Below are 25,276 nucleotides of genomic sequence, written 5' to 3'. Positions count from 1 at the left end.
TGGTCACTGCATTGGAAAAAGCTCTGTAAAAGCATGTGATAAATTGTTCTGTTCTTGGGGATAATACTGTATCCAAAAGTATGTATTAATATTAACTTTTAGCTTTATTTTGTTTAATAACAGGACAATTATAATTTTAATACTACACACCAATGACCATAAAAACACCACAAGAGCAGGACAATGTTTGAATTTTGAATTACAATTATATGTTACACGAAACCCAAAACGTTTATAAACCTAATAAAATCGCAAAGCACTGTATAGAGGTTTATAAGTTAATGTTCATTCACTGGCATAGAATAATATCAATGGTTTTCAATATGGGCCCTTAGTGCATGTAGTGTACAGTTCAGTGATGCAATGATTTATGATGGAGCTATTAACATGCTATTACAGTAAAATGTTATATTGCTATATACCAGTGTCTGCTACTGCTGAGTCTAGAGTTCATGATGAACCGTTCAAGAAATTATAAGTTAGTACGAGTGTTAATTTATTTTAATTGCATTTAAACTGTACCTGATCATTTTCTATACTCTACATTCCCTGTCATTTGGCTTAGCTCCACTGGTTAAACATACATTTGTATATCTTCAGTTAAACAGTGTAGTCCAGCTGTTGTTCTGCGTGCTTTAACCCCCTTTCATCCTGTTCTTCAATGGGCAGAAACCCCAAACAGCTGGTATGATTTGGGTGGCAAATCATTCTCAGCAATGCAGTGACACTGACGTTGTGCTGGTACGATTGGATCAGACACAGCAGTGCGGCTGGAGTTCTTGAACCCTGTGTCCATTCACTGTCCACTTTGTTAGACACTCCTACCTTGTTGGTCCATGTTGTAAAAATGTAAAGTCAAAGAGAATAGCTCATCTGTTGCTACATGGTTTGTGTTGATTGCCCTCTAGTCCATCAGTGGACACAGGATGCTGTGGGCTGGGTGTTTTTAGTTGGTGAACTAGTTCTTAATTCAGCAGAGACACTGAGGGTTTTTTTTTTTTTTTTTAAAAAAAGCTGCTTTGTCTGATTCACTTGTTCTCGCTCTGTGGGGGTCTGGGCCATTGAATAATTAGATGAAAGGGGGCTAAAAAGTATTCAGAGCTACAGCTAGGCTACAGGTTAATTGTAAAACTACAAACCTCACCTATGTGGACAGCGGAGCTGAGACTGGACAGTGAGTGTAGAAATGCAGAGGTGGCTTTGATGTTTTTATTAGTGCCCAGTTGGAGATCCAAGTTCATCTGTGTGTGAGGGGCTGGTCAAAGTGTGTTAGAAAGGACACAGCAGTTTCTTATCAGGCTTTAACTGAAGAGTTATTGATAACATGCCCAGTAAAGCACAACGCACTCCCTACCTTTACATGATTCTTCCTACCTGTAGATTGTAAGGATTTAAAAAACAATTCTGGTAATGTTTGCACAGCAAATAAACAGTTAAAAAGGAAACAAAAAACACTGTAATAAACACGAGACACATAAAATACAATAAATGTTTTATTAAATGTCTATTTACAGCACATCCCCAGTCAGGAGTGCAGTTTCATTTTTGAATTTTGGTTCTTACATCTTTAAATTAGCTACTGAGTTCATTTCAGAATAACACTGCATACAATTGGACTTTCCAACATTAAAATGAACACAGAGGGAGAGGAGGAGGGGGAAAAACCTCGTCCAGAAAATGTAGCACAAAACAAATCCACAGTGGGGACATGAGCTCATTTTACACCAGAGGAGGGGCTGAGAAGAATGGTCTATAAATCTGGAATAAACCCATTTTAAAATGGCTTACATAAAATTCACGAATTTAAACACAAATAATTAGTTAAAAAAATAATAATAAAAATAAACGTGAGATTTTATCCTCTTCTCTGTAAGAGAGAGAGAGAGAAAACAAACTGATTTAAACCCTGGAGATGAACTCAGGCAGAGACACAGCTGCAGGAATGAACCTTAAAAGCTTTAAAGTGTTAAAATGAACTAAAGCAATGGAGTGAAGTTTTTGAAGATGCTGTTTTGCAGCGTAGTGAAACTGAACTAAAACAAACAACCTACTGAACTTTTTTTTTCTCAAGCAGAGGTGGATTAAATATCTGGGTTAAAGGAGCACTTCAGTGTTTTCCAACAATCTCCATTACTACATCTGTAGTGTAATGTTTATTACCACAAATATGATCCCTGATTGCTTTCCCTGTGTTCAGAAATATTCTGAAAACTGACAGGTGAATCATTTTTGCACAATGATTTATTTTTTTAAAAAGATTTTTTAGCTTGCTTGTTTCTAAATACAGTGAAATAAATGTGAGATAATCGGTTATAAATTTAAGACAGACATCTGGCTGAAAAACATTAGAATATTCCATTAAACCCAGAGTTTTTAAAATTTAAAGTCAATAGGAATAGAAATCCTTCAATCTATCAATAGGGCTTCAGTAATGTAAGGTAATATTTCTTATTCCTGCACCACATCATAACACGTATTTGTGCTCTATTAAGGATTAAAATAAATCTGCATATCCACATTTTTGTGTCCTGTAATTTCTAAATGTGAAAACAGAAAAAAATAACAATTAAAGCTGAATTATTTAAAAAGCCAGCTCTGAAACCCAAGCACTAATTTCAATAAAAGCTTGATGTGGCACTGGATTTAATTAAACAAACCTGAAACTAAAGAAAAACCCTGTGATCAAAGGATATGATTATTTTTGGGGCTGACATGTAAACGAAATAAAACCAAACTACTTCTGTGCTGGTGTTCAGCTGAGATGAAAATTACAAAAAAGGCCTTTAAATGTAAGCCAAATAAAAATCTGTTCTTATACATGATGAAATCAAAGAAAATGTCCTTTTTTAAATCTGTTTCTCCCAAAAAGGAATTCTGCCCATATCTAAAAATAAAAAAAACAGACTAATCGATAATAAAATAGCAGATCTGAATAGAAACAGACAGAGGGGGAGTGTATGACCTCAGTCCGTCACTTTTGCTGACTCGAAGTTGACGGCCAGTTTTCTTTGTCTGCGTTTGGAGGCGGAGCCTGGTGTGTGGGGGGCGGGATTCTGCAGAGGTGTTTTAGGGGTGGTAGGAGTTGGTTTGTCCTCAGGGTCCATGGCTCTGGAAGGTGGGGGGCTTTTGGAGACAGTCGGAGGGGCTGCTGGTGATGGATGAGATAGGCTTTGGGAATTAGAGACATTTGTTATCTCCTGACTCTTCCGTCCTGAAATTCGCTTCTTAGTCACCTGTTAAAAACAAAAATTAAAAAAATAAACAAATAAATAACAATAATTAAGAAATTTAAATCATTAAAAAGTTACAACACATTTTCTGTATTAATATCTCTATAAGTTTAAAAATATTAAAACCACACACTTGTTTCTACACACAATCTCCATTCTTTAAACTCCACTGACACCACAGGAGTACTCCTGTGTTGGAGTAACGTGAGTAACAGGAGTTAGTTAGTGGATCAGACACAGCAGTGCTGCTGGAGCTTTTAACCCTGTGTCCACTCACTGCCCACTCTAATAGAGTTCCAGCACTCAGTTCATAACTGCTCTGTGGGCATTCTGAGCTTTTAAAAACAGGGGGCTACAAAAGTATGCAGAGCAACATATGGTCTACTGTTCGTAAGTGTAGAAATACAGAGTGGACAGTGGAGCCGAGAGAGGGAACAGTAAGTGTTGAAACAAAGAGGTGGTCATAACATTCTGATATGACTGTGTTTAATTAAAGAGTGTAGTGGGTGTGTTTACAAAACATGTCGTGTGTGTGTGTGTGTGTGTGTGTGTGTTTTTCTGGGTAATGTGAGACGCCTTGCCTGCAGGGGGATGAACTGGTTATGTGAGCCGATGGAGGAGGAAGAGGACGGTGGAGGGGGTCGGGGGAAAGTTCCTCCGTAAAAAGGCTGCGGCACCTGGGGAGGGAGCACTCCTTGCATCCCCCAAGGGACAGGACCAAAGCCCTGGGGGGGGATCAGAAGGCCACCTGCACAAAAATGTGGATTAATTACAGCAACCATTGTACATAAGGGTATTTGACCTGTTCAAATCAGAGGGGTGAAAATTGATAGTTATGTCTGCATGTGTGTGTTGAGCCTGTGTTATCCACATGGCACCGCCCATCTCCCACAATAACAGCAGCAGTGGGTAAAGAAAGTCCAGACTTGTCACATCATGGATTACTGTGTTCTCACTGTGAATGGCACTCAGGGCCCGCTTGTCTATTTAACGTGGAATGAGTCTCACCCTAAATTAATCCTCTCTGATTATACATGAAGCACCATCTACCATTTATATCTAAGATCTTAGAAAAAGCTGTTACCAACAACTTAGTTCACATCTACACAAAAATCATATATATGAAATATTCCAATCTGGATTTAGGCCACTGAGACAGCTCTAGTCAAGACAAATGATCATCATCTTGCCTCTCTATCCCTGTTGGTGCTACTTGACCTCAGCACAGCTTTCAATATGAAATATTGATAATTCTCCTAGAAATATTGTTGTTGGAATCACATGGACAGCCACATCATGGTTCAAATCTTACTTAATGGAGTGTTGTCAGTTCATAGATATAAATGATTTAGGTTCCAATTATTCTAAAGTAAGATTTGGAATTCCACAAGGCTCTAGTTATAAGAAACCATGACATTAACTTCCACTGTTACGCAGACGACACTCAATTGTACATATTAGACAAGGCCGATGACAAACACAGATTAAATTAAATAGAGGAAAGTGTAAAAGACGTAAAAGGCTGAATGATGCATAACTTTCTCCTTCTAAACAGTAACAAAACAGAGGTCCTGCTTCTAGGTCTAAAAGCGGCAGATTTAAATTTAAATCTGGCTGAATTTCCAGATATAGTTGACCCGAATTTATCACTCGATTAACACATAGGCAGTATCACTAGGACAGCTTTTTTACATCTTCACAACATCACCAAGAAAAGAAATGCTTTATCCTGCAGGACACAGAAACATTAGTACATGACTTCATTACTTCAAGGCTTGACTTTAACTAGTTCAAAATGCTGCAGCCAGGGTCCTCTGGCTGAATATATCAACCCGGTTCTATCATCACGTCACTGGCTGCCTATTAAATTCTGTATTGATTACAAAATTCTGTTATTGAAATATAAAGACCTACAGGGCCTTGCTCCTTAATACCTTCAAGACATTATTTCTTATTATGAGCCTTCACGATTACTCAGATTGCAGAGTACTGGCTTTTTAATTGTTCCCAGAATTCAGAAGGCCTCAGTTGGGGGAAGAGCTTTTTTTTTTTATTTATTTTTTTTATAAAGACCCCAACTCTGGAATGATCTTCCAGAAAATGTTCGGGATTCAGACAGAGTTATAGTCAGAACTGACGCCACACTCTAGAAATGTTCACATTCTCTGCTTTACATACACCCAAATAAATCAAAACTATTTCCATTCCACTAATTACCCTTTTCCGAGTAACTGACTGATGGATGACTCCTGCTCCATGCTTCAGACCAGCTGCCAATGCTCCAGCCATCACCACTTGCTTTGGACCGACCCTACATTGAAGTTTTCATGGACTCCTAACTATTACTACCAGCAGATTGACCAGAGGAGGATAGGTCCCTCCTTGTGAGCCTTGGTTCCTCCCAAGGTTTCTTCTTCAGCTCTGAGGGAGTTTTTCCTTGCCACTGTCACCCCTGGCTTGCTCAACTGGGGATTTTTACATTCTTTATATTTCATGTCAAAACATTGTCTTTACTGGAATTCTGTGAAGCTTCTTTGTGACAACATCCATTGAAAAAAAGCGCTGAACCAATAAGTTTGATTTGATTATATCTGTGTTTTCACCTCTGTCCTAACAGCAACTACAATTGAGGCCACTGGGAAAAGAGCTTCTACACAAATTAATGAACGGGTAATCTTGTAAATAGTCCATTAAACCAAGGAATAATAGGTGTGTAAACACATGGATCTGATCATATATCTAATTTGCAAAAGACCTAAAAGCAGCTGTCTTTATTGCTAGTGTAGGGGGGCCTTCTGGGGGGCGTAGGGATATAATTGGCTGCAGTGTAAGATGGATATTTTCTGATGTCCAGCTGAAATGTAGCAAAACATCTTTCTATAAATGCTACCATCATTTTACAGCATTTTACATCAAAAGCACTGTCTGAAAACTCAGGTACATGCAAGACACAGGTAACACAGAATAATTAATGGCATTAACCCTGACCTGGGGGCTGTCCAAAGATGGAGGGATGAGGCGCCATCGGCCTCATGGGCTGAATCCCAGAAAAGAGAGCGGGAGGAAGTGGAAAAGAGCCCACTGCCGTCTAACACAGCCCAGAGAGAGAGAGAGAAAAATAATTATTATATAATGCATTACTATACTAAATAAATGAAAGTTTTATTAAAAAAACAAAACAAAAAAAACCCCACAAAGCACGAGAGAGAGAGAGAGACAGAAGCACAAGAGCGAGAGAGAAAGAGACTGATTACCAGGCGCTGAAGGGCGAACAGTGCTGCTTTCTCTTTGGCCTCACTTTCAGAGGGACACTGAGGACCATGAACCAAAAGTCCGTTGGACAGTTTGACCTGACATACCATCAGACCCTGTACACAAAGGAAACAGGGAGTCACTCTGTGCCCTAAACCACATTAAAGTGTGTGTGTGGAAAGTGTGGGCAGGGTGTCAGCAGGGGAAGGTAAGAATATGTATGTATGTATGTATGTATGTATGTATGTGTGTGTGTGTGTACCTGTCTATTTCGTAGAAAAGTGAACTCAGGGGGACTCATGTTCATACCCACACACACTCGGCTGAGCTCAGACGCCATGCTGATAAGCAATGGGGGCTGGGAGGCATCTGCCTGGGTGGGGTTTATCCTAGCAGCTGGTACAAACAACACAAATGTTTTAAAACAGAATTATAAAATGGCAAATAAATATCAGCAGGCCGAATAGTCAATAGAAAGCCCACACTCTATATGAAGCCCAGTGCTGAGCCACTGTTATGTTTATGTACAGGTTTATATTTAAAATCCTGTTTTCAGAGGAGTTTAAAAGGCCTGCTGATTCTGAAGTAAGTTTCAGTGATGTGTGTTTTCCGTACCCAGTTTTTTAGAGGAACGTCTCCTGCCCTGCTGCTGGATTCCTGGGTTGCTGTCATTATGGGATGTGCTGAAGGGGGCGGAGTCAGGGGCAGGGCCAGCTGATCCTGAGCTGTCAATCTTCAGCATCTCCTTCAGCATCAAGGTTCCTCGCTACTCATGGCAACACACACACACAAACAGTTTTTTAAATTATATATATTAATATATTAAAAATAAATAAATAAAAACCCATTGGAATTTCAAACGTTTTCAAAACTTAAAATGAAAAAATTACCGCGACCCTGAAATGGAGAAGCGGAGAAGAAAATGATGATGATGATGAAAATGAAAAAATTCCATACTTTACAAAGAACTGTGTGTAGCTGTGTTATATATACACACACACATACATACACACACACACACAGAGAGAGATGTAGAGACCTGAGCAAAGGACTGTGGAGAGAGCGGTTCTGTCTGCTCTATGGGTTCATTCTGGACTGCTTCTGGGTCTTTAGAGATTTTCAGGCTTGCAATAAGCTCCTCAAACTCTGCATTTGCCTGAAACAAGACACAACTCCTTTAAATGCACGGAATAACACTTCCTTGTGGAGCAGTTCCTAAACATGAGTGGGTATGAGTGAATTTGAGTGAGTGAGGGGCTTTCCATCTAAAAAGGATTTTGAGAGTCAGAGAGAAAACTTTAATCTGTGAAACATGAGAACACAAAGCTCAGGAACACAGCAACAATGATATCTGTTCCAGAATCATTTACTGTCACGGTACAGTTATGTGATGTGTATATTCCAAAATACTTACTATAAATAATACAGATAAATACAACAAAATACATACATATTTGCAGCTAGGTATAATATTAATCCAGACTTTTTGTCATGGATTGCAAAAAATACATTTATATATAATGTATAATACCTTGTTTGAAGGCTTTTGTGGCAAAAGGGCGAGATCTTCATTTCTCTTCAGCAGTCTAATACTTCCTCCTTGACCCTGTAAGAACACAAAAAAATGTCGTAGAAACAATGAATCTCAAATCAATGCATAGTGAAGTAAAAGGAAAAGTTGTGATGTGATGCTCAGGTTTGAAGCAAGGGTTTGTAAACTAACAATGTTGCAGATCCCAGATGATCCACATGTTTATTATTCATTACACTCTCTGTAATGACTTTGTCATGTATTTGCCCAGATGTCTTTAACCTCTGCGAGCATGTATAGTGCGCGTAATTATGTGCTTATTTGATATTATTTTGTACTAGGTCAGTGGTTTATCCACACAGGGGTCAAAAATGTCATTTATCTATTTGTGTTAAATCCTTAGACTTTATTGAAACTAGAAAATTCCAGTGCATCCAACAACAAAGGATGCCCTGCATCATTTACACAGTGCTAGGAAACACGGTGCATTCATGTTGTGTTAAAAATGCCTGAGGGAACTGTAAAGTAGGAAACGATATACACCCTTTAATAAAGCACTAGGTTGTGTATTTGTGCGTGTGTGACGTACAGGTTTACTGTCAGCATACTGGCTCTGCTGCTGCTGACCTTCATTCTGCTTCTGCTGTCCACAAAACACAATCATCACAGAGAAACACACACAAGATAAACATTAAATACCCCACAACAAACTAATCCCTTGCTTATTTTTTATTTGCAAATGCAATAGGCATTCAACACTGATCAAAATTTAGTAACAAAGCAAGAACACAGCACACAATAATTTATATTTAGGGATGTCCTGATCCGATCTCAAAGATCGGTATCGGGGCCAATCACAGCATTATTTTACTGATCTGTATCAGCCTTATTGAGCTTGATCCTTCTTTACATCTAAATCAAATCAAATGTATTTATATAGCGCTTTTCACAACTGATGTTGTCACAAATCGGCTTCACAGAATTCCAGTAAGACAAGGTTTGACATGAAATGTAAAAACAAAACGTAAAACCCTCAAGTGAGCAAGCCAGGGGCGACAGTGGCAAGGAAAAACTCCCCCAGCTGAGGAAGAAACCTTGGGAGGAACCAAGGCTCACAAGGGGTGACCCATCCTCCTCTGGTCAATCTACATAACAAACAGAAACATCCTAAAAACACCTGGATTACCATATGAACTACTTTGATAGCTATATGCAGCTGCTAGGCCTTTCCACAGTGACAATCGTCCAGTATCCCATCTGCGGGAATGTAGAAATTACAGAGAGTATCTCAAAGAATTCAGCCAATCAAATCGCACATAGCTTACATGGTTTTGCCAGTGAGCTGGTGGTTTCTGAGGAGGTCCAGAACTCTGGAGAGACTGCCAAACATTACTGAAGTCCTCCTTCTTACCAGAGCCCTGAGAACAAACACGAAAACACACACACAATATCATTATATGAATACACACAGCCTTTTTTGACATATAAGCCCGCTCCCTCCTGGCTGTGTCTTTTTACCTTGTGTGTGTGTTTCTGGTTGATGGTTTTGTGGGGAGAGTTTCTGTTGCCCTGAGTGTCGTTCGCCCTGAGAGCCAAACTCTGCCTGCCGTTCTGCTGTTTAAAAAGAACAAAACAAAATACAAATTACATTATAGTCAGTGTTCTGACAGTTCTGTGTGTGTGAGTGAGTGAGTGAGTGAGAGAGAACGTTGGAGGGTACTGAATGAGCTCTGAATTGGCAAACAAATAAAAACTCGCATTGTTCTCTTTTGAGAGATTTTTTAATCTCTGTTTATAATCTCTCTAGTTTTCTTTGGTTAGATTTTAGTGGTCAGGCCTAAATCTTGCTCAGACGATATCTGGTCTGCCACAGAACCAATCAGATTACACATACGTTTGTGCCCTCCAAACAATAACCAGCATTCAAGCCCACCTTCAATGTCGGCCCACTGCTGATATTTCACTCTTTCATTCATTCTAGCGTTTTACTCAGAGGCACTGTAAAACATGGATCTTCAGTACATTTTAACGAAGGCACAAAAATGTGTGTGCGCAAGAGACACACAAAATGTGTGTGTTCTACAGTTCACATACTACATTTACATCACTGGCCGCATCTCAGCTCTTGGGGCATCCAAACCCAGTCTAGCTTAGGTAGTCCAGAGGTTCTTGCTAGCACCATCACTCCTCTACTGTGATGTGCCCTGCCCCCTCAGTTCAGAACAGGGATTTTAGAGTGAATTCTGGTCACTCTAAAACAGTATTATACTAATTAAAAGTGGGTTAAATAATTTGAAACAGCATCAGCAATATCAAGGGTTAAACATTATCATATTCACTGACAAGCTCTGACAATTAACACATGGAGACTTTAAATGACTTATACTGGTGTATATATATTTCTGATTAAAACTATGTTTGAAAGTTTCTAAGTTTCTAAACTATATATAATGTGCACACACTGTTCTATTGTTCTTGTTTAGCAGTGTTTACTTTGAATGTCATAGCAGAATCACATCGTTTGGATGACGGTCTCTGTTTCAGAACTTTGGGGTGCTGTGTAAACCTAGTTTTACCTGTGCAGGTACAAAAGGAGACCGTGGCGAGTGGTTGAGAGCCTCCAGCTGGTTCTTGGTGGAGCGTTGGGTGGGTTGCGGTTTGACGATGGCAGTGAGTTTGTGGGAGCTCTGCTCCTGACGACTCCCGTGGCTGAGGTTTATTAAGGCACACGGCGGCAGCCTGTAGCCCCGCCCTGGAGAGCACCTTTAAAAACACACATGTATAGAGAGAGACACATTTACAGTCAGACACAGAGGAAAATAATTTATGTCCAATAATCTGCAAAAAAACTATTTCTTAAATGTACCGAGTGCCACACCTGATAGTGAGTCCTCCAGCAAACTCCTCATCAAACAGAACTTCATACATCACTTCTGCATCTCGCTCCGCTAAAAACACAAACATCAAACTTTATTAAGGCCCAATTCTGAAATAATAATATTGGAGGTAGGTGTTTATACGAATATTTCTGTCAGACACATGTTAAGACAAGCTCAAGATCTAGAGATACACACACTTTAAATATATAAAGCATATAAACATAAAAAATAAAACAAATTTTGGAATCACAAGCTACTCAAGGTTCATGATGAAGGGTTTGTGTGTGTGTACCTCCTTTAATGCCGATTATAGTCCCTCTGAGTCCCAGCGGAACAGAGAAACTCTCTCTGACGTTAACAACTCGATCGAATAGGTGGTACTCAGCATCCGGGTCAGGAACAACACCGTGCTGCTGCTCTAATGGCTACACACATATACACACACAAACCACAGATACACACGGGTTATCATTCAGGAATATATAAATATATACAAGTACATTGCTACTGAATTCTGTTTCACTGTTTTGCAACACCACCGTTACTGATATACCAGGCTTTAACTGTGTATATTCTTTATACTGAAAAACATTAGTTATGACTTTATTTTTAAACAGGTTTACTTATATACACATATATTTATGGCAAGGAGGTATTTCAGAGAAGAGAACTTACCCTAAAAAGCAGATGAGGTTTCACAGTAACTCGCACCTTCTTGCTGCCCTTCTTTGTCTGTTAATCAGAGCAGGGAAATATGATTATTGAAATGACTGCATACAAACATTTAAAAAAATTGTTTTCCATTGCCTCCATCTTTAAAGCTGGTATAAAAGTGAAATTGGAGTAACATTATTTACTGAAAGACCCTTGAACGATTAATGTCTGATGCTGTTAGCAAGTGATTATGAAAACCACAAATATATCCTATTAAGTCAAGTGAATGTGAATAAATTGCTGTTACAGATTGATTGATATGGTTTAAAACAGTGCTTTTTAACATGGCCCCGCATAGTTGGGTCTGTACCCAAGACAAATATGGGCTTGTCTGGTGGAGGGGCAAACTATGGTCAAATCTCGTAGTACCATGTCTCCTTCATGTGCACAGGTTTACAGAATGTTAGGCGCTAGGTTCAACCCCACACAGATGCTACATGAGGTTGCTTGTGGAAGTGTGTGTGTGTGCTTATGATAAAAACTTCACCTTGGTCTTCTCTAGCTCTTCCTCAATCTTCTCCACGATTCCTGCATCCAGAATCTGCAGGTCACATGACGCTCTGGAGGAGGAGCTAACAGGGTGAGTTTTTAACCACGCCTGAATCTCCTGAACCTTCTCCGCTCTGAGAAACAAAAACACCATTATATCCATTAACAAGATTAGAACTGACAAATATATTTGTCTTTATTTTACTATAATTTGAAACTGTATGCCCATGTTCAGACATCTCTAAGTGAGAAATCCTTGTATGGTTGATGCTTATTGACCTCTGAATACTGAAAACTGCTTGCTTCTAGACAATATTTCAATATCAATATATAATTGCAATATAAAATGTTTCAATAAAAATATGATTTTTTGACACATTTTCAATATTTCAACATACATTATTTGCAACATCTGTCACTGACTGACGTTCGTTATATATCTATGTTGTCAATTCAGCACAATCAATTTAAAATTTAGCTTTAAAATATCAATATTTACAAAGCTAACTGGTTTATGTTTGACGGTGATGTCATGTGGCTTGTTGGTTCTTGGAAGTCTTTCAGTGGATTTTATACTGTTTATACAGAATTATATCATATCAACCAAAATTAAGAAATATGTTGTGATATTAATTTTGCCCATAATGTCCAGCCCTAATCTAGACTCTAGTTAACTACATCTGTCATCAGTCAAACGTTAGATTAGGAGGCATTTCCTCTACACGCAAAGGTATAAAACAATTCAAATGGTAAATAGTGAAATATATTCTTGTATTATAGCCTATAGTAACTTCTACTAGCAAACATATCTCGAAAGAGAGACTAAGTTCAGGATAAGTGTGAAGGGGAACTGTGCAAAACAAACACAAAAGCCATGTGCTGTACCCATTCTCATCATCTCCAGGCCAGATATCATCTTCGTAGAAGACGTCATCGTGGCTGTTCCGGGCCACAAAGTCAAACACCTCTGCAAATCTCTCCAAATACTCGGCTAGCAGCTCCTCCACACCAGCTGAGTATAGCCACTCCTTCTCTGTTCGCTTAGTGTAACCTGGAACCTCCTCATTCTTCTTATTGAATTTGAGATTCAGACCCACATTAGCCCTCTGCTCTCCATGAGGACTGCGGAGGAAAAGATTGACAACATCTTAACAACTCAAAATATAATCTAAGCCTAAAATATATGACATTAGCAGCAACAACAAATCATCCTCCACATATTTTATAAGCTCTGCATTTCCTCTGAAATTATTCTGCTAATATGTTACAGTTTAAAGAGACTCCAGTAGAAGAAGGATGCTAAAAATCAGAATGCTCTTTTTGTGTGCATCAATTAAGCAGATGGAGGTGATTAGTAGCGTATTCTAATAAAGACAATAACTTTACTGACTTTTTCTTGGATCCTCTTCCGATGAAGATGCTTCCGGAAAACCTGGAGACCAGGTAGCTGGTAATCCCTAGACGAGAGGCGAGGACGTATCCAGGACTGTACTTCACTGAGTATTTCTGAAACAGCAATATATCTGTCAGTCTTTGCTAATAGCAGTTTATTTCAGTCCTCTCTGTTTCCTACCAGAACAGGTGAACAGACTGTTAAACTGTTTGTTGTATATCATCATCTTAATTTATGACTTGAACAAAACCACTGCCCTGAATGACAACAATTAAATAAGCAAATAATATTTAAAAATGCATTCATATAAACAGGTGGGCTCACATGCTGGTTCTGAATTAAGGCATCGAGTTGAGGTTCACATGGCATGGTGAAGACCACCCGGACACGGCCCTCGCTGATGACATCACTGGAATCTTGCACCTAAGACGAGGGAAAATACACCGTACATTTACAAATCAACAAATCACCACCGTTTAAAAAAAATCTGTATAAAAAAATTATTGAATTATAAACAAAGCGAGTGGGTTTGGTCTGAAATGCTACAAAAATAAATCAAGAATTTCACAAAGTTGTAGAGAATGGAACCAGACATTGTAAAAATAAAATGTTTCTAAAAATAAATAGTTATGAATATATTGCCTTCTGCATCATTTTGAGGAGGTACAACAAGATGTGCTACAGCATAAACAGATTCCTAAATAAAAGATATTAATCAGATTCACATCAAACCACACACAGTCACTTAGATAAAGTTATGGACAGCCATTTCAGCAGCCCTCACCTCTCCAAGGGCTCCGTAATATGGGTTCCCAACCATAAACACGCTGGTTCCCAAAGGAAACAACTCCTCCAGAGTTTTAAATCGAGACAAAGACGAGTCAAAGGCCTTGATGTCCTAAAGAACACACACAACATCAAAATGAAAATGTGTTTTATGGTATATGCGCAATATACATTGTGCCCCTTTTACAGTAATAACAGAAGTGTAACAAGTCCTGGGCTAAATAAATACACTCCAGTTTAATTCAATTTTTTTATTTAATTAAATATGTAAGGTGGTTTAAGCTGGAATTACCTTGACAATTGTTTGAAAAGGGAAAGGCAGGATCTGTTTTCCCCACTGTTTCTCCAGATGGACGCTGCCATTCTGAGTGACGATGTATTTCCTGCCGGTCAGCAGCTGAGTGTACAGTAGGATGTCTGTCTCGTGAATCACGATCCCTTTACGTTTGTTGTGGCTGTAAATAAACATATGAGAGGCTATATGATACACAGAGAGGGTAATGTGCTATTAATTCTTCATGAATATTGTGAATCCCCTGCGTACGTGTCCTGTGTGTTCAGTGTTGTACAGTTAGATGTGTCACTCTACAGGTAGAATTTCCTGTGTTAGTGTGACACAGGGATTCTGACTCTCATTTTTGTGCTTTTGCTGTTTGGTGGGAGAGTTAGCCAGGTTGCTAACATGGTGGTCATATGGTGTAATATTTATAACAGAAGAGTCTGTGATTAAATAGTGTTGATAAAAGAGTAAGAGAAGTGAAATTTCCATTAGGATCTGGAGTTTGATTTTGTGTTCTTTTGATTACTCGCATCATTGTGGATGTGAGAGATGTCTCCTCTCGCAGTAATCTTTACTAGAGATCTGAGCTGAGCCTTTGGTTGAAGTCGCTTGATGTGACATCATTTGCTTTTTGGGGCACAGCAACAAAACACAGTGGAAACCCATGGAGCAAGAAAAGCAAGAGCCAAAGAAAGCTGAACAGCTTTGGCTACTGATTTACTGAGTCTGCACACAAAAAGGTGGATCAAACCAGATTTTAAAGCCATCGATGTTGGAGATCCAGAAGGAGTTAAACCAGTCTATTCAAAATGTATGAGGTGTTGCTGAAAGGCCACTGGTTTTGATTTGTAAAGTAAACCTTACTATTCTGTAAGGCCCTGGACATCCTTGACCCAGTCCTTCTGCTCCTTGTCACTGAGATACAGCACTTTAACCGGAGGAGGAGAACTGCTCATATACAGCTTCTGTACACCAGGGGGTTCCTCCAGGAAAAACCTGTGAAAGAGAGAGAGATTACAATTAGGCTGCAGTAATGTCAGGGGTCAGTAGGTTACATTTATGTGGAAATATAATTTATATATTAATTATTCACAAATAACTCACTTTGTCTCTCCATCAGAAACAGCCACCACCCTTGCCTCCTCTAAATGAGGCCAGTTTACAAACACAGATTTCCCCAAAACTAGTGCTGCTACATCCTCCACAATCTGTACACAAACAAGGGAATGTGTCACTTGATGAGGGGTGTTCAAACTTACAGCAAGCTCAGTACTGACTGTTCTGTATTTAAAATGTAATACTTAAATGCAATATTAATAAACAATATTAATTTAAAATATAATAATTCTGATTAAATCCATGGCATGGGCCCATTAACAGTTGTTGCGATACAGTGACACAATGCAGCTCACCGGCACCCCCTGCTGGCAGGGTAAAATTTCCAACATCATGTTCTCTCCTCTGCTGCTCTGCTGGAACACCATCACTCCGATTTTCTTCTTATAAAACTGAGAGAGAACCAGAATATCAGAGTTAATCTTATCATAATCTGGTCTAATCTGGTGATAATCTGAGTTAATCTGATGTGGATGAGGTTTACTTTGTGGCGGATGTGTTGAAGCGTGGGGAAGCCGCAGAAGTACAGAGTGCTACGGTCGATTTTGCGGTTCACGTAATCCAGAGAGACTCGCCATGCACCCATAGGCACCGGGGTCACCCTAAAAACACAAACACAGGCACACAAAACACTATAGACAGTTTGTATAAACTTTATAGAGAAGCATAAAATGAAACATAGGCTCTGGATCAGCTAAACATGGGCCTAAAATCCCCACGTCCAATTTCAAATATTAACCCCCCAGCACTAGGCTGTGGAACAGTGGAACTGTGTTCTCTGTAGTGAAGAAGCGCCATCCAATACCTTTATAACGAGTTGGAGTGCTGTTTGCAATCCAGACTTAATCAACATTATCAAGCTTAGTAAACTGACCTTATTAATGTCTGAATACCATCAAATCCTCATAGCAATGTTGTGGTACCTGGTGTGGCAGTGAGAGATGCTGGGGAAGATGTCTGGCAGTGGAGAAGCGAAAGGAAAATCCAGCTGTTTATCATAAAAATACAGACAACACTCTGAGTGCCTGTTCCTTTTCTTCTCTGATTGAGTCAGGTGAGGAGTGCATGGCTCCATGGCTGCCAGCAGCCGTTTCTGAAGAACACACACACAAACAGAGAGAGAAATTAAAATACACAAAAAGCAACAAATATATTTTAAAGCATTTGTGTGTAGCACAGTGGTATTTCAAAATTCAAATATTATCCATTTATTTTATAGTAACAGCTGCATAAATGAAAATTGTCATTTTATTAATCAAAAATAACATAAAATTGAAGTAATTTGAAAATGGCCTGAATTTGTTATGAGCTCCATCAGGAAAAAGTGCTGCAAATGCATGTGATGGATTTGTTCTTGGGAATAATATTGCATCCAGAAAAATAAGTTTTGGTTTAGAAAATTTAAAGATGGAAATTCCGATGTTAGTGAGTGAATGTAGAGAATATTTTTTAATAAAATAAAAATTGTCATTTTAAAATTAATACTTGTACTCAATACTGTTACCTAAAAAGACAAAAGAGCATGAGAATGTTTAAATGATTTGGAGACTTAATAATAATATTTAACCAACACAACCAACTGAGTCTGTGTTATTTATTCACCTCATCAATGAAGGGGATGAGCACCACTGCTTCCCACTCCTGCTGCTTCCCATTCAGGTCAGTTTTAAAGTCCAGGGGATAATACTCGATGATGGGGGAACTCTGGGATGTCATCAGGGGCTACAATAGAAATAACACTGTAAACAATGTGAACTGTCTTTAGATTCCAGGGTAAATTCAGAGACAAAGCAAACCAGACTCCAGAGCCTATACCAACAGGGAACCAGGTTATTTAATCCCTAGTGCTAAAGAGGTTAAGCATAAGAGAGGGTAACTGCAATAAACCAAGTTAAAATCCTCCAGCTCCTCTGTGTAGGCATGTTTAAATTTGCACATTTAGCCTTTTTTCTCATATGAACTCCAGGTCCGCAAATTTTCCGGAGTGGGCCTTTCAACATGTGGAGTACAGCTGGAGATTTTCTGTGTCAGATACATTCTAAGGGGTGTGTGTATTACCTGGTAACCTGAGGGCAGCAGGTCTTTGCTGGCTGCAGGCAGGACGGCGAGGAGCTGCTCAAACGGCATAAAGGGCTTCCCCAGATCAAAGGTCAATTTTAGGCCAGCAATGTTTCTCACATCAGACAGGAAAGGGGCATAGTGGTAAGGGTAATACCTATAAAGCACAAGCAAATCTGTAACCTCCTCCAAGCATTCTTCTTCAAACTATGAAACCCATTACACTGACTGTCCCAGTCGTTTCTGCTGCTTTTTAGTCATAAAATTAATTTACTGCTCTTCTAAAACTACAAGGGAGTTACATTTAATTTCCATAAAACCAGCCTCTGTAATTCTAAACTCATTTACTATTCTCTGAGCTCCACTGACCATATTGGTCTCTCTCTAGTTCTCCACAAACTGCTCTGCATACATTGTTAGACACTTTTCTACTGTTCTTCAATGGTCAAGACCCGCATAGGACCCACACAGATCAGGAGTAGCAATAAAACTGTGTAAATACAGATAAGCTACCATTTCTGACTTTACATCTACAAGGATGAACAACAATTTACGTGTGTCTAATAGAGTGGTCAATGAGTGGTCACAGGTTTTAAAACATATCTGTGTATTTTGTTCCTGGCTTAAGATGATAACAAAGCTGTCCTGACTAAATAAGAGTGTAGGGACATGATTTGACCTGGGCACCCAAACTTTAACACATTTGTTTCCACTGTTTTCTTACCAGCTCCAAGACTGTACTCCGTGGTAATAATAATGAAGAATCCACTGAATTCCTTCCACATAGCAGCAGGCCTGATTGGCCAAAAACTCACTGAAAAAAACAGATGGAGACAGAGAGAGAATAGAAATTACATTATCTATAATCACGCAGAGCGTACAGCCTCAGTCTATACAGCTTGGGGCTTTGCTCCAAGCTTTTCCTGGCTTCTCCCTTGGCTCACTGCCTCGCTGGGGACATGGTGCATGGCCAGTAGCGAATGAAGCCCCTGCATCCGCTAGTTCTATACTGTAAAATTTACTTTTATAGTGCTCATTTCCTCAGGTTTTATATTTATATTTAATTTGCATTCATATACATATATCTTAACACTTGTTTTGATTTCCTTTAGCTGAAATACAAATTTGGACTCATCCTAATCCATCCTAGCTTCAAAACCATGAAGCCAAATGGACCTGGTTCAAAAAATTCAGGGACTCACTCAGAAACGACTTCAACTCCCATCTTGGTCATGTAGTAAGTTCTCTTATACTGCCGGAACTCTGCCTCAAACATATCCTCATCTTCACCATCCTCCTCAGTGCCTTCTGATGCATCAATAAATAAATAAATAAATAAATAAGGGATGGGGAAAAGGGGATTAAGGGGAAAAATTCAGACTGAATCAGCATCACTTTAACTAAAGCCTCATGGATTAACAAGACAATTTTACCATCTATGCAGCCTCTCTCAACTCTTTGTAACATCCTACGTTCCCATATTAAAGAACTATATAACATCTGATAAGAGTTCCTCAATATGGGAACGTATAATGTTCGCATATAAAAGTGTTTTTTGGGAATATATTATTTGCTATTTTTAAACATTCAAGGACATCATATTGATTAATGCAAAGCCAAAGTAAATTTTATGAAGGTTAATAGGTGTGTGTGTGTGTGTGTGTGTTTGTGTACCTCTGCCTGAAGCACTGCGTGAGTCTTTGCCTCCATCCAAAGCAGCAAGACAAAGAGAGTTTTCAAAGGACTGAAAGGAAAACAGAACAATTATAGCTAACACCAGGAGCTGTTCCACATGTCAGGATTTCTCAGTTAGCCAGATAAACAAAGTCCAATTAAAAACGGAACCTTCAGCTCTTTTCTTATTGTACAGGCAGCAGCTTGCATGTTTGTGTTTTTTGTTGCCCACCTTGCTCTTCTTGCCCTTTATACTCAACTCCTCCTCTGCTGCCTGACCGGCCGCTTCATTCAGATATTTATTTCCTACTTTGCTTTCAAACCACTTCAGATCCACAAACACCTCGCTGAAATGCTCCCGGTCAAACTGGAGGACACATCAAAACAGAGTACAGATTTAACATCCCTGTAACTGCAGAAAATGTATATTACAAATTTGAATAGTGAAGACGAGAATAAGACAACGTTAAGGTTTCAAACTAAAAGCTCTGAAACAATAACTAATGTACAATTTATTTCTAAATCTTTGACATTGTAAAACAGCTGTTATACTGACATCTAGTGGCCTAGATGTGTCAGAATTATCATCAGGTGTCATAAATCATTAATCAGAAAGCACTGAAATCTCACCTCAGACAGTTTCTCTAGATACTTCTCAAAGTGCACTAGATTTAGATTTCCATTTTCATTGAGGTATCCTACAGAGGGGCAAACAGACAGAGGGAGGTTAACACATTACCAACCAAAAACCCACCCACACATACATGCTCACACAGTCAACTTTTTCTCCTAAAGGAAATTAACCTGGAGTGTGTCTTTACAACAATAACAGCCTCTAATTTTCAGGGAAGTCTTTACACTATACATGATATCATTGTTGTGAGTATTTGATGGTACCCATTAAAACATGAGTGAGTTGGTGGATGATTCCACCAGTTCTGGATCACAAACAACTCCAACCCATCCCAAAGGTTTTGGATGGAGCACCATCTCTCCTGAAAAGTTTCACTGCTACACATCCCAGTTTTGGGGGCTTTACACCCCTCTGGTAGACACTTGGCGCCGAGAGTTGTGACTTTAAGCCTTTGAAGCTGGTCCAATGTATGTTAATACATTGGTTAATGCTCTTCTATGGGCACCATTAGTAGCTGAGTTCAATAGTTCACGAATTACACAGAGTGTCTGAATACTTTTGGGTAGAGTGAACACAGGGAATGTCTCACCCCCCAGAGTGGGCAGGACGCTGATGTAGGTGCGGTACAGAAGGGGCAGGGCATCATGGTTGATGTGAAGGTGAGGGAGGTGAGGGATGAAGTCGTTTCCAACCAAAAAGCCCATCAGAACCCAGTCATCAATGATTCGTTCCAGATCGTATTCAAATGAGATCTGATCCTAAGATGCAAAGCAGAGAGAGAGGGGCCTTGATCAGTCAGGGTAGTTCCGATCTGGTTATGCAACTGATTATTACCTAACAAAACTAACAAGGCATATTCCTACAGAAAAACAGCCTCTTTTACATATCTTTAGTTTTGTTTTTTGTTTTTTTTTATGAAAAAGGCTCCTGACCCTCAGAGAGGAGAACTCATAGTCGATGTACTCCCTCATGAGTGAAAGATGGAGCAGGTGGAAGGTGGTCTCCTCTGGAGCTGTTATTCTGAGAAAGGAAAAGAATAAACTATGCTTAAAATACTGAAATTTATCAGCAATGTCTACTCATAAACACAGATATAGCTTCATATGCACGCATATACACTTCCCTGTGACAAAAACAAACCTCTTCTGAGACTTTTTCCCCCCAAAGCGTACCTCCTCTCTGAGGAGAGAGAAGTGAGGCTCATGGCTGGTGAGACCAAGCATAATCTACAGAGAGAGAGAGAGAGAGAGAGAGAGAGAGAGAGAGAGAGAGAGAGAGAGAGAGAGAGAGAGAGAGAGAGATTCAAGCAGTTTTCATATACACACACAGGTTTATAAATATATATAAAAACACACCCACATACCAGGTCAGCGTCCAGGCCATAGAGGCAGTGTCGTGTGTTCGGGTCATGGCCAGGTTTAGCTATTTCGGAGCGAATAAACTCCATTATCTTGTGCTCACCTTCTCCGGGGGTCTACAAGATAAAGACAAGATTAGTGATGATCGCTCCCACACACAATCAATCAATTAATAAAAATATAAGGGTCCACTTTAATTATCCCCACCTCATGACCTGATAAATACACTCTGACCCCCTGCCACATTCTGTCTGTGGAGAGTTTATTGTGAACAAAGTAATTGAGCTGCTCCTGAAGCCGGGCCATGAACTCCGTCCCTACACAGACACAGACACAGGGTGAATAAACCAGAGCTCATTCCTTCATCACCTCAGCTTTCACAAACCTCTAGCACATGAGAACCACCTTCACATTTGCTTCCTACACTACACGGAGCAGTGCCAAATTAATTAATTTGGTGCTTTCATAACATCAACCCTAAAAAAGATTACTTTTGGGTTTTTTGTTAGGCACCTGAAAAGCCCCAACCCCAGTGCAGCGATTTTTACTCTGGATTCAGTAACTCCTGATAATTGTTTACAAACCTGGTGTGATGCAGTTGGAGTCAAATCTTGCCTCTGTGGGTAAAACCTCGCCTTTTTCCAGAGCCTTCTTTATTTTATCCTCCGCTTCTTTAGCAGATCTAAACACAAACAGAGCAGAATATTTTGTATTGAGAAAGCAGAAGAAGAGTGGAGTTTTAGTCGTCTCAGATTTAGTCTCAACAGTCAGAAGAACATTATTGGGGATCTCTCCTTTGGTGCAGTTTTCTAAACATTAACCCTGTCACCAGGAGATTTCCAGTTTGACTCCTGGTGATGCCTCGGCATCTAAGGCCAAGAGTCCAAGAGAGCACAAACGTCCTCATACACTGTAGGTGGTAGGAAGGCCATCCATTTCACTTCATCACAACGTGCATTGTGCTAATGAGCACAGGCTTCCTCCTGCAAGCATGTTGAGCTGTCCAGTGAGGTTGAATTAGTGGCAGAGGAATTGCATGCTCAGATTCCCCCTCCAAGTCTAGTGACACTGCATGACTGAATCCCAGCTAATGGTGTGGAATAGGTGATAACACATAACTTGTGAGAAAACTCAAGTAAACATCTTTTAAAATGATGTGTAATATTTGAATAAAACTGTGATACATATTACAAAAGAAAAAATACTGATCAGTAAGTATCCATCAGGAAAACATTAAAACTCCTTTGGTTTTATCAGATTTCTGAGCTAAACTCATACCTGAATCTTCGTCCCCGCTGTTGGTTCATTTTTGCTCGAGGAGCAACACCATCCACTGCCATGAAGAAGACTTTCCGGGGCTTGATGATGCGGAAGAGCACCTCTAGATAGTGGAAGATATCGGCAAAGATCTTCTCCTCCGTAATGCGGAAGTGCACATCCTCATCGTTCGGGTGCGAGCACTGGTGGATGATCCCATTCATGTCCAGGTAGAGATTATCAAACTCTGGGATCTGGGACAAATGACAACATGTGTTAAAAAAATAAATGTTTCAATTAATTATAATCCTCCTTTTATTTAAACTGGTATGAATACAATTCTGAGTTAACATAATTGTTCAATAATTTTAACAACTAATGAGGTAACCACATATTTGGGTTTTTAAGAGTTATATACAAATGTTTTTTTTTTTATACAAATCTGTTGAGCAGATTCCTCAAAATGTTCAGCATATTTTGTTGTAATTTAGGAAGCCTTTAAAATGTCACTATTATCAGGCTGGTTAAGAATTAAACCCAACAGGCACATTACTGAATATTTCAGTTTGAGACATATGCCTGAACTAAATAAAGATTTTAGAAATATAAATTTTAGTCCATAATCTGGAAGCATGTTCAGTGCCATGTCCCATAATAATTTTATGTGAGTAAATTTTAAAAGAGTCGGTCTGGTTCCACCACTTTCCCCTGTCCTGAGACTTAAATTATGTTTCTCTGAAACAGAGCATTTCAGACCATACCAAAACAAACAAATCAGGGTGTTTATAGCTTTAGCAAATATATAATTCGAGACTGTGATAATGGCATGAACTTTGCCTAAATAATTACGTTGGAAGAACATAAAGTATACCACGTCAGAAAATTTCCCAGCCTTTGTGGGAGGCTTTATTGCATTGTGTCAGTGTTAGCAGGCCAGAATCATAATGAAAATTCCATAGATTAATTAAAAAAAAAAGTGTACGTGCGGTGTAAAAAGCTGAAGAAAGTAGAATTATAGAATTACAGAGAAAGAACTACACCCTTAAACACCAGGCAGAGGGGAGAATGTATAAAAGTCCCCCTGAAGTCTATATTTAAACCCTCAGCAAACAGCAGCTCCAAAAACAAACACACAGCAAATACGCTAACGTGGGGCTGGTTTGGGGCTGTTCCTGGATCCAAACCGAAAGAAAATCCAATTCTAAAGACATGTTAAGACATGTTTGTCTTTTAAATGAGCAGGCCAATAGCTTTCATCTATTTTATAAACTGTATTATTGTCTCAAACCGAGAGATTCTGACCTTCTGTTCCTTCACCACTTCACTCAAACAGGGATATCTCTCAGAAATCCAGCGATAAAATTTAGGAACCCCCATTCTGTCCGAAACGAGGGTCTAGCGCGTCCTAAAACAGAAGAATAAATCTCAAGAAAGTGTCCAGAGGTAGGAGAAAACCAGCAAAAACTTTGCCGAATTTGCTATTGCTATAACAGTGGGGGACACCGTAGATATGAGTGTGCAGCGGAAATGTCCGGGCGAGGGGCGCGTCTAAAATCCTCGCTCCTTGCTCCCTCTGTAGGGCACTAGTTTGTGAACCAGGTAGGCAAAGTGGAAGTTAAAGATTAGCTTGTTCTTTTAAAAATATGTGAATGACATTGACATGCAACTACACACCTAAAAGAATAAAATATCTAATTTAAATATAATGAAGAATAAAATAAATTTGGGGCGTGTTTTTAAGAGTTTTAACAATATTATTCCACATGCACATGTGTAACATAAACTAAACATTTTAACCAAAAGTATTTGACAGACACACATTACTTATATGTCTTTTTCTTATCACATGACAATAAAAATTATATATAATTATATATAATTGTAAAAATGATATTTATTAAACACACTAAGACCTGAAGTGAAAGTATCGTCCTCATTACATTATGATATTTAGCTATAAATTAAACCTTATTTAACAGATTGTTTAGAGAGATAATCTTTTAGAACAATAACTTATATTTATCAAGTGTTGAGTCAGAACCACTGTAAATACGTAGCGAGGTTAGCTTAGAATCATTTATAGTGTTCACCATTTCTTATAAGTCAACATGTATGTGTTTCTCATGATATGTATCTTCTTTCCGTGTGATAGTCCATTACTCTTGCCTTGTCAGAGGTGAAGAAAATGTTGTCAGAGGACCAGCATAGGAATGGTAATACTAAACCAGTCTTTCCTGACTAAATACTGTAAACACTGGTTGATTTCAAAGTAGTTAAATTGCATTTATTTTATTTCACTGGACGGACTGAACTATTTTACAGGGTAATAAATTTGTTATTACCTAAGTAATTTTACAAAGTTTACATTGAAAGAAGAATACACAGCTATATAGTTTTGCTTCAAGAGTAAGAGCTTGAAAGATTTTTTTCATATATCACTCAATATGAAGTCTGCATTACAGAAAATCCTGTTTCTGAATTCTGAAACTGACATTTTTTTTACCATAATAACTGACTTCTGTGGAGAAACACTATGTATGTTTTTTTTGTTTTTTAAATAGTGTGTGTGTGTGTGTGTGTGTGTGTGTGTGTGTGTGTGAGAGAGAGAGAGAGAGAGAGAGAGAG

The 25,276-nt window shown here is 38.9% G+C and overlaps 1 protein-coding gene across 4 annotated transcripts; it reads right to left on the bottom strand.

Moving 5' to 3' along the window:
* Positions 1-1,507: 1,507 nt before the first annotated feature.
* Positions 1,508-24,144, bottom strand: LOC136679206 (5'-3' exoribonuclease 1-like). 4 transcript variants are annotated; one of them, XM_066657601.1, is made up of 41 exons: positions 23,954-24,144; positions 22,673-22,905; positions 21,979-22,076; positions 21,602-21,711; positions 21,400-21,510; positions 21,177-21,262; positions 20,969-21,056; positions 20,626-20,794; positions 20,033-20,100; positions 19,635-19,769; positions 19,403-19,472; positions 18,931-19,036; positions 18,453-18,542; positions 17,729-17,885; positions 17,273-17,392; positions 16,594-16,763; positions 16,155-16,272; positions 15,967-16,062; positions 15,659-15,762; positions 15,419-15,550; positions 14,567-14,729; positions 14,273-14,386; positions 13,813-13,911; positions 13,486-13,601; positions 12,981-13,217; positions 12,094-12,229; positions 11,568-11,624; positions 11,185-11,317; positions 10,892-10,961; positions 10,590-10,776; positions 9,532-9,627; positions 9,339-9,431; positions 8,603-8,656; positions 8,014-8,088; positions 7,522-7,638; positions 7,098-7,248; positions 6,745-6,878; positions 6,485-6,598; positions 6,219-6,318; positions 3,812-3,978; positions 1,508-3,233 (listed from the first exon to the last, which is right to left on the bottom strand). In XM_066657601.1, the coding sequence occupies exons 1-41, from the start codon at positions 24,026-24,028 to the stop codon at positions 2,964-2,966; spliced, it is 5,019 nt and encodes a 1,672-aa protein (XP_066513698.1). In that variant the 5' UTR covers positions 24,029-24,144; the 3' UTR covers positions 1,508-2,963. The 4 variants fall into 4 exon arrangements, with proteins under 4 accessions (XP_066513698.1, XP_066513699.1, XP_066513701.1 ...); XM_066657602.1 differs by having other exon boundaries at positions 8,603-8,653; XM_066657604.1 differs by having other exon boundaries at positions 9,532-9,624.
* Positions 24,145-25,276: the final 1,132 nt, after the last annotated feature.

Source organism: Hoplias malabaricus, chromosome Y (genome assembly GCF_029633855.1).
Source record: "Hoplias malabaricus isolate fHopMal1 chromosome Y, fHopMal1.hap1, whole genome shotgun sequence".
NCBI classification, from domain to species: Eukaryota; Metazoa; Chordata; class Actinopteri; order Characiformes; family Erythrinidae; genus Hoplias; species Hoplias malabaricus.
The sequence above is the reverse complement of the archived record's forward strand: the minus strand, read 5'-3'. Positions and strand labels throughout refer to the sequence as shown.